The sequence below is a fragment of the Echinops telfairi genome, unplaced genomic scaffold (assembly GCF_000313985.2).
Source record: "Echinops telfairi isolate 266 unplaced genomic scaffold, ASM31398v2 ScPeMD7_7468;HRSCAF=8506_0, whole genome shotgun sequence".
In the NCBI taxonomy this organism is placed as follows: domain Eukaryota; kingdom Metazoa; phylum Chordata; class Mammalia; order Afrosoricida; family Tenrecidae; genus Echinops; species Echinops telfairi.
The window spans coordinates 10,507,295-10,518,092 of record NW_022111369.1 but is presented as its reverse complement, the minus strand read 5'-3'; the positions used below and the strand labels follow the sequence as shown (position 1 = coordinate 10,518,092).

Genomic DNA, 10,798 nt, shown 5'->3' with positions numbered 1-10,798 from the left:
GTCAGATAGTGTAAGATATGACAAAATAATAATTTATAAATTATCAAGGGTTAATGAGGGAGGGAAGAGTTGGGATGGATGGCGAAAAATGAGGAGCTGAAGCCTAGGGCTAAAGTGGAGAGCAAATGTTTTAAGAATGATGAGGGCAACGAATATACAAATGTGCTTTACACAATTGATGTATGTATGGATTGTGATAAGAGTTGCATGAGCCCCCAAGAAAATGATAAAAAAATGTGTTGTTTTCAAGAAACATTGCATGCTACTCTAAATAATGAGTGTAGTATAAAAGTGCTTTAAATCAATACAGATAAGTTCCTTTACCTCACTACCAAAGACATTAATAATTTTGAGGAACCAGTTAATTACTACATAACAGTGCAATTCCACCAATATTTTTCATATTTGCATTTAAAATTAAATCCCCTTGTAAAATAAGTAATAGTAAAATTAAAAATGATTTAATTTATTTTAAATTTTCTTTAAATTAAGTTTCTGTCATAAAAACCTCACAAAATTAATGTACTAGTTCTTCCTGAAAACAAGATATGAATCAAAAGCTCTTTAGTATATTCAATATTTCCTTTTAAAACAGTTTATATGTGCATATTTCTTTCTCTTATTGAAAAATTTATTTTAGTCTCTGTGAATAAATTAAAGTTTCACCATTTGGATTAAGGAGTCCTCCTACTGGAGCAGTAAGTTATGTTTGGTTACTAACTACACAGGAACAAAGATTCCCAAGTCACACGACTGATGGATTGGTAGAGCAAGGGAGAGAATCCAAAGAGGGAGGTCAGGTTGAAGCGGAAGAGATTCTGGAGGGTTGGGTGATTATTATTTGCTACACAGGAACAAAGAACACAGGAACATTTCCTGTTTGGAAATACAAAGAACAGTTCTGCTTCGTCTTATAGGCTCAATATGAGTTGAAACAGATTTGATGGAAACAGGTGATTCCATATAGATTCCTTCCTTTTTTCCAAAAGTTTAGTAAGAAAAAACTTACCTATTTCTAAATATTCCTGCCTTTCCATATGCTTAAGAATTTAAAGATTTGAGTTCTAAGATTTATTTCACCATATAGAATGACATTAATACATTAAATTAATTTTCAAATTGTATAAAGAAGATAAAGCATTTAAGTAACCCCCCAAATACCAATCCACATTAAAATTGTAACTTTTAATATTTTTATTTAACTATCACAGCCTTCATAAGAATTGCTTAGATATACTCTCAAAATAAATCAGGAAAATGGACCCTACAGCAGAATTGTGTCCGAGCACTAGAGCAGTATCAAGGTTGACAAACCTCACACTATAATTGGTTTAAATGGTGGTAACTACGGAAACGGTTAAATTAACATCAGTGGCCTAAATCCAGGATTGGATGGGGCTATGAAAAACATGGTTTCTCTTTCAAAATACGCAGCCTTTATTTTTAGAATCCACAAGCAATGCCAAATGTCCTGTTCTCATAGGTTCTTCCTCCAACACTAAAATGGCACACATCCCGAGACATGTCAAAAACTCAACAACATTTTCTAGCATTACTTGTACTGCCTAGGACTGTACCATCACACTATATCATCTACTACAGGCCACAGAAATTGGGAACAACTTTTGGCAGAATCAGGCCTTTCCACTGGGTTCTCTTCTCAATTCTTAAAGGATTAGTACAAAGTGAGTGGAAGGAGGTAGAAAGGAGAGGAAGCTAAGGCAAGTCAAATATTTGCTCAATATCCAACGGTCCATACTCTTTAGAAAATAGTTATGCTAATTCTGTGCCAGGTGCATTAACTTTTTGTGTTTACCATAACACTAAACCCCTCAAAACCCAATGCACTGCCACTGGGTTGATCCTCACTCTTAGTGGCTCTGTAAAACCCAGTAAAACAAGGTTTCCCAGAATAAATCTTTGTGGGAGCAGATAGATCCACCTTTCTCATGTGGACTGGCTGCTTTGCCCAACATACAACAGACGGAGTACCAGGGCTCCTTCAACAGGACTAAGGCAGATACTATTGTCTTCATTTTCCTGGAACCTCTGTACTGTCTAGCATTCTGTTTCTAGGTAGATTTTAAAAACATTCCCAAGTCCATGCAGCTGCTGTGTGCCAGAGTTGGGATGTAAACCTACGATGATCTTTAGAAAGCATACTCTTGTGGCAGCAGCACGATACATATTTCCCAAGTCACACGACTGATGGAGTGGTAGACCCAAGGAGAGAATCCAAAGAGGGAGGTCAGGTCCAAGCAGAAGAGATTCTGGAGGCTTAGGTGACTATCTTTTGCAGATGGCTTTAAGAATGTCTCATTACTTTACAGTCACATTTCATCTAGTGATTCTATTTATTTACCTGGTAGATCAGAGAAGAGAAGAATGCACTCATTAAAGCCATTAGCCAAAAGCCGGTCTCGCAGCTGCTGAAGAATTGCTACTCCAATACAAAATGGAAAAGAGGAATTCCCAAGTAGTAATGTATCCCAAAGGTGAAAAATTTTGTGCAGGGGAAATACATCTGTAAAATGATAGAATTAATTAAATAACACAAGGTTCATAAAATTTAGAACAATAACACTTGTTATTATTTTATAGTCAAAAGTTTCTTTGGCTTTGTAAATGCATTTGCTTTGTAAGGCATCTTAAAGAAGAGATAATCAGAATGGCCAAACAGATGACATTTTCTAACCTTGGCATAGTTCTATTCCTTATATTTCTTCCCAGAATGTTTAGGCTATGCTATTCTCACAAGTTTACTTTCCTAAACGAATGTTAACATTATTCTATGCACAGTATTATATTTTTAGTAATACTCTAAACAATTGCTTTTTAGATTCTAATAAAAAAATTCTATTGCCAATTTTCCAATTTAAAAAATCTACTATTATACTGTGGACATTTTTCTAGGTCAATGCTTATAGATATACTTAAAATACTGTATTCCATTTATCATGTGTATTTATATAAGCAAGGATGTCTACTATAATTATATATATATTTGTATTGAATTGAGTATTACATGCTCACAAAATATGCTTAATTTCTATATTACTTTAGAAAATAACAAAATAATTAGTTATGAGAGAACTCTAAAATTTAAGACACATGCAGGAAAAGCTATCCTCCATAATGTTTTGCAATTAATATAGCAAATATTAGCTTATTTTTCAATAGAAGGCAGCAGTTATATAAAAGTCATGACATATGTACTTTCATTCTATAAAATTGTTTTTGATCTTCAGAGGTCAGAATAATTAAAATTATAGTATTTAAATATGTAAGACTGATGTTAAAATTATGTAAGGATGCTCATCAGTACTTAATACTATTGTCAATATAATAATGTGCTGGGTCGGAATGCAGCTATCTTTTGTCATATATACTATAATATCAAAAGGGAAGTGAAAATGATACTTACGAGTAAACATGGTGAGAAACCAAGGGATGGCATAAAGCTATGTGGGGAAAAGGAAAGGGACACAGGGATGAATACAGAAAATAAAAAAGATAATTAGAATGATTAGCAATAAACTCAACGGGGAGCAAAAAGTTATTATTTTCTGTTCCAGTGCATTAAATAGAGGAATGTAGAAAATTATAGTCATTACCACAAATACTGTATTACATAATGATACCTACCTACATATATATACAAGCTGTAGCTGACCCTTGTGCTTAGAGTTATCCCACACAATGCCTGTATTTCAATAAAGCCTACACCTAAGACTTGGAAAGCACTCAAAATGTTTCACAAAAGGTGTTATAAACTTTCCATTTTATGCTATCACTTTCTCAGTTAATAGGAAACTTTATAGTATAGACTGAAAGCAGTAAGATATAAGAACAGAATAATTTGGTTCTTTAGTTCAACAATGAATTTATTATCCTAAATTTACTGCTGGGGAAATGTGTTTGGGTGTATATACATAGTCTTAAATATTTTCAATTAGTTTTGGGATTTGGAAGTGAAATATCATGCTTAGTTTCTAAAAATTCGTATCTCCTTTCTTAGTAGCAAATATAAACAATCATTAAAAATTATAAAAAGAAAAAGCATCATTTTATTTTACTTTCTGAGTTATTAAGTCCAGTACTAAGCAAAAATTTAAGTCTGGTGTTTTTGAAACATATATAACATCAAACAGGTAAAATTCACAGTGAATAGGATACAATGAAAAATTTAAAATAATCAGTATTGCAAAAGAACAGAAACAAATTATCCATATTGGGGAGAGAAAAGCGACAAAGATCTGAGACACACATTTATAAGAGACAAAGACATTATACCAGTTATCAAATTGGGTTATATATGTTTAAGTAATTAAGGAATGAGTGAACATGTTAGGTAGAGACAAAAGTAGATACAGCATCTAACTTTTAAAGATAAAAAATACAATGTTTGAGGCAAAAAGTACACTGGATAAGACCAACAAGAGATAATACATAACAGAAGAAAAGATAACTAATCATAAAACAGCAACAGAAAATATTCAAAACGAACAAAATAAAAATAAATTAAAAAAAGAACACAGTATCAGTGAGCTGTGGAACAACTTCAAATAGCCATAAAATATGTGTGACTGGAAACCCTGAAATAAAGGTGTTTGGCTAGGGGACAAAAATGTTTGAAGAAATAATAGCTAATCATTTTCTATTTTTGATTTAAATTATAATAGATCCAAGAATCCCAAGCACAAGAACTACACAATTTCTCAAAATCTGAAGAACACTGGTGTACAGGGGTGTGTGTGTGTGTGTGTGTGTGTGTGTGTGTGTGTATGCTCCAGTCTAAGCCAACTCGAATATCAGCCAAGGCACCTAATTTTACCACAAAAACTGCATATAAAATGTGCTGAAAAACTGAGCTTATCCATGAGTATATATGGTATATATATCCCCAAATCTTTTTATTGGGAGGTAATACAGATATCCTATCATTCCATAGTTCAATTACATCAAGCAGTACTGTACAACTCTTTTGGGTATATATAACTGTGGGTTATATCTATCTGTGGGTTACAAATATCTGATTTATGGACAATTCCTACCTGCCCGTTGATATTGTATTCTCACTTGAAACAATTGGTCCTCACTTGAAACGACTGAGCCACTTCTACTTGCAACAAATACTTCAACATCATCACCTTCAAGGGCTGCACACAGACAGCTGCAGACGTTTTCGTACATTAACACAGAGCTAAGTAAGAACTGACCTGTTTTGACTTACCTACAAATTCTTAAAGACACAGAAATGGATCTTATTCAGACTCAAAGAACTACCTGTACCACAAGTAAAAATTCTAGGTCCTATCTTAGTTTTTTTTTTTTTTAGGGACCACACACTGCTTTGCACAAGGGCTGTACCATAATCTTTCTATCAGGAATGAAGAGTTCTAACATATTATTTATGTTTTCATTTTGTTTTGACTTGAATCACTGTCATCTTAGTGGGAGTGAAATAGCATCTCTTGTGGTTCTGACTTGCCTGCAACTCCTGACAGCTAATGATTGAGCATTTTCCCATGTGTTTGGGGCTATATAAATGTCTTCTTTTATAAAATGTCTATTCAAATCCTTTGCCCAACTCATGTCTGGATAGTTTGTCTTCTTGCTGTTGTCAAAATTTTAAATATATTTTAGGTGTGAGATTTTTGTCAGCTAAATGGTCTCTGAAGATATTTGTCAGTTGATAGCTTGTCTTTTCACTTTGTTGGTATCGTCTTTTGACTAAAAACAAGTTTTTAATTTTATAAGGTACATATATTTATTTTATCTTTCACTACATGTACTTTGGTCATTATACTGGATAATCCATGTGCCAGGCCTGACTGTGTTGTACCTATTTGTTCTTTTAATAACTGCGTGGGTTTAATATGCACAGTTAGGTCCTCAATACATTTTGAATTTGTTTTGAATATGCTATTAGGCATGGATCTTGTATCATTTTTCTCTCTGTGGAAAATTCAAATTTCCCACACTGTTTATTGAAGAGAATTTTCTTTCCCCATCAAATGAACTTATCCCCCTTTACAAATATCAGTTTTCTGAGAATGTTTGATTCCACCCTTATTGTTGAAGGACAGTTGTGCTGAGTATAGTATTCTTGATTGACAGGTACTTTTTTTTTCTATCTTTCAGTTAACTCTACTATTCTATTGGCCTTCTGGCCTCCAATGTTTCTGAAGAAAGATACACATTTAATCTTAGTGGTGATCCTTTGAATGTGACTGTTCTCTTTTCTCTCACTGCTTTCCAACTACTCCTGTCTTGAGAGCCTAACTAAAATGTTAACTTGATGTGGATCTTAAACAAGAGTTTGTTATTCAAAGTACTATGGAAAAGATATTTTGAGTTGGATAATACTTTGTTGTGGGGAACTGCCCTTTGCATTGTAGGAAGTTTGCAGTATCATTGATCTCTCACTTCTAGATGCACTTCTCAAATTGTAACAAAAACGTATCCAGAAACTTCAAAATTGCCTGGGTGATGTCAAAACTGTATGTCAAAAGTTTTGAAAATAGTATCATATTTTGAAAATATAAATAGTTTTATTATTGTAAATAATAATGTCAACATGAAATTAAGGGAGTAGGCTACATTTCTATGTGCTTCCCTACACACATTCTATTCCTCAGTCAAGACAGATGGTATACAATGACCTGAGCACACATTGCTTTTCTATTGATGTGTTTTTGTCCTTTTTAATTGTTCTTTTCCTACCTTATCCATTGATCAAAGCTTTGTAAATTTTTCCAAAACTTACTTAGAATGTTATTTCTTCTATGAAATCTTTTGAACTTTAAACATTTCATCTATTCTACTATGTTCTGTATCACATCACATAGTATAATTGAATCACATATAATTTCATAATAATATATTATAATTACAATATTATATTTTATTGTAATTGATTGGGGGTATTTAACAAATATCTCATTTGTTCTTGCTTTCATTAATTTATTCAATATGAAATGCTTTCACCCAGACATGCTTTCTGCTATAGTCAGATATGTGAGCAAATACTTACAGTTAGGCACTGTAATAAAGTTTTATGACACGGTAATGGCAGCAAGCATTTAAAGAGTCTATCGTTTTTTCTACCATCATCTGTCCAGAAAAATACTCTTCTTGAGAATAACTGTTATCTCATTTTTTCATTAATTCATAAACATTTATGGAGTCCCTAATTCGTGTCAAATAATGTTGAGTGATAGGATATGATGTTGTTGTTAGTTTCTGTGGAGTCAATTCTGACTCCCAGTCACCCCTAAGTATAACAGGCCACCCAGTTGACCCTGCACCATTCTCACATTTGTTCCTATATTTGAGCCCATTGTTGCAGCCACTGTGGCAACCCATTTCATGGATGACCTTCCCCTTTTTTGCTGCCCCTGTACTTTTTTGACAGGTAGTAAAGAGCAAATCACAGCATGGAGGAAAAGTATGTATATTCAGTAAGAATGGTAGGTATTCTTTATATAGGCCACTCCAATTAAGTTTTTACCTCCACATCACGACCCAAACTATTCTTCCTTTGGTTTTCAATGATTTCCATGTCGCTTAATTTAGTGGTCAATTTCCAATAGCCAAATCGTTTCTGTTTTGTTTTGTTTTTCTTAAAAAAAAAACCAAACATTCTGCAATGTTTGCTATGATGACTACTTTCATACCTCTTCAAAATCCATTTCTATTAGAACACATGGGTCTCAAGACACCGCACTCACGTACTTTTCTTACCATCCTTTTCTTTTTTGCCATTTCTCTTGTCTTTATTTCCTTTTAAACTTTACAGTGCCCTGAGTTTTTTTCTCTTTTCTGTTTTTTTCCAAACATAACAATGTGAAATCTTGCGCAGTCATATCTCTACCTCAGACTCTGAATCCTAAATGCATATGAAAAATTGTCTACTAGCTACCTGTATGTCCACTTGCATATATATGACACATATATGAGGGAGCAGTATTTTAGTGTGTTTTTCCTTTCTCTTCCTATAGATATACCCAGGGCCAAGACAACTTCCTTGCACTTAGTAGGCACTCAATATTTGCTGAAAGAATGAGTCAAGTATCCAAAGAAATTAACAGAAGGGAGTGACTAAACAGGTGCAAAGAGTCATCAAAGAGATAGTGAAATCATACACTCCCTTGAGAAGTTTCAACAAACATAAAATAATGAGAAAACTGTTCATCTTCTTTGGTAATTTTTTTAGAAGATACTTTCTATTAAATAGTGGAAAATATTAAAACAATGAAATACTAAACTCGAAAGTTTGTTATATTTATTGTTGATAAGCATTGTGAAACATGCTAGTAAAAATAAGTCAAATAGAAATATGTGTGGATAACATCTGATAATAATTGATTAAAGTTAAATAAAGTTCTTAAGTATAATATATAACAACTCCTACTAGGTGTTCATAAAAGAAACCCCAGTGAGACAGTAGTTAAGCCCTCTGGCTGCTCATTGAAAAGTCCAGTGATTCAAACACCGCAGTGACTCCTTAGGAAGAAAAGAGAAACAACTGTAGTACCCAGCTCTCTGAAGATTACAGCCTAAAGAAATTCTATTGTTGTATCAGGTCGATGATGACTCAGAAGCTATTCCACAGAGTGAAACGGGATGCTCCTAAGTACAAGTCATCTCTTACCAACGAAGCTAGGTTCAGAAAAATAGGAAACACCATGAGATTATAATGTCTGTTATTCTTTCTTTATTTTTCCCTTTAAAAAACTTAAATCTTTAATCCTAAATTATTCCTCATTATATCGATACAGCTTCATAACAATGTCTGAAACACCAAAAGGTCTAAAGATAAATATTTTTATATAGCAGGTAGGTTTTAACTTTTCAAATAGTAACTAACGAAACATGTGATTAAAATATAAATATATGCAAAATTAGTTTCATAAATGTACAGATATTAATAACTATTTTCTGACTTAAACATGAAAAAAGAAAACCATTTAAAAGAAACCATACATTTCCTATTTTCTCCAGGTTGTGAAATTATGTTTATTTTATATGGCTTCATGCTAGTCTGTTAAGAATCAGCTAGGTAAATACTGCCCCCTAGCAATATTAAGAAAGAATAGTAATATTTAAAATTTCATAAAGTCTTTTCATTTTGTCTAGTAATGCCATGTTTATAGCTAACAATAATAAAAATAGATGGAAGTTTGGGATTCAGTAAGTTGACTTTGAAGACTAAAATAGTATGGTTTAAAATTCTGCATATGTGAAAATGTAAAAAAAAGTTTGTAGAAACACTGAATTAAAAGATAATGAAAAATTTCTTCAAATGCCTTGCAATCTCAACAGTCAATGAAACCTATTTCAGATATGTGGACTTGTGTATAATGATTTTGTATAATGGATTGTGTATTTAGAAGCATATTTATAAATATGTCAATATAGAGAGGTTTTTTCTAATTGACTTTCATAATCCATATCCTTATGAGCATATTATATTTTCAGTTTATTTCACCAGAAGTATTTTTGTATTTCAGTTTCTAAAAGCCTCTTGTGGAAAATATTCCGTGGCCATTAGTTTAACTCCCTGCCATTGTTCTCTTCATTATGGAAATGTGCATCGAACCATTACACAACATCGGAAGCAGTATAGGGCATCCTGTAATTCTTTAAAGCTTTGAAAGTCTGGATCTTGTGATTTGGTCAAGTTATATATCTCTTTGATAAGACAGGAAGGTATAAAGGGCAGAATCCTAAGCACTGTGAATTGCAGATGCTAATTTTGCAGATTGAGGTTAACTCTTCTCAGGCACTGAATAAACTAAGACCACTAAATTATTTGCAGTTGTATCAACTCTCACAATCAATACTCCTCAATCTTTTCTTTGCTTAGTTTCTGAAATTTCAACTATTTCTATATAAAAATATTTCTTCTTCTGTTACTTTATTTTTCCCTTTAAAAAACTTAAATATTTAACCTATATTATTCCTCATGATATGGATACAGCCACAAGATCCTTTAGCCTATCTTCCTTGTATTATCTTTTCACCTAATTTATTTACTATCATTTTTGTAGTTACATATATTATACATCGATAAGCTGATAAATGTTTATGTAATTGTGTATAAAAGTACATAGACGTGGTTTACATTGTACATTGCACTCAAACATTGAAACAATTGTTGCCTTTTGTAGCCTATATATACATTTATATAGTTTTTTTCATGTATTCATTAAAACAACATATTGCAACAGATTGGACAAGAGCAGGTATGAGAATTCAGTACAGAGATTGGGAAAAATAAGGCAATTATCATTCTTCATATTTTTTGTTTTAAATTATAACTATTTTTAATAAAATGTTATTTTTATTAAACTGCAAAGTATCTGTAATGTTATTTTTAACATAACAATGCTGCTAAAATATATCAGTAAATATTAATAGAAATGATGAGGGTAATGAATGTACAAATATGCTTTACACAATTGATGTATGTATGGATTGTGATAAGAGTTGCATGAGCCCCCAATAAAATGATTTAAAAAAAAACAGAAAAAAAGACAAATATTAATAGATATAGTCCACATTAACAGAGAAAAAACCCCACAGGGGTTCTAATTAATTTTTAAGAGTATAAAGGACCCTTAGACCCAAAAGACTGAGTACTGCATTATATTGCATTTCCTTTCACCTTTCTTTCAACTAGTACAAGGAACATGCTGGTCAATTTACCAACTTAGGAAACTTTCTGGTTATATACATAACTCAATTATGCACTTGTGTGTTTTTTGCAAGAAGGCACTAAAATAGAATTTGA

General features: G+C 32.4%; 1 protein-coding gene across 1 annotated transcript in view; it reads right to left on the bottom strand.

Annotated features, from left to right (window-relative positions):
- Positions 1-10,798, bottom strand: part of TBCK (TBC1 domain containing kinase) — a 187,524-nt gene that overhangs the window by 76,071 nt on the left and 100,655 nt on the right. The window contains exons 20-21 of the mRNA XM_004703452.2: positions 3,425-3,461; positions 2,363-2,524 (exon numbers count right to left, since the gene is read on the bottom strand). Of these exons, the coding sequence (XP_004703509.1) occupies positions 2,363-2,524; positions 3,425-3,461 (199 nt within the window). The remainder of the gene's footprint in view (positions 1-2,362; positions 2,525-3,424; positions 3,462-10,798) is intronic.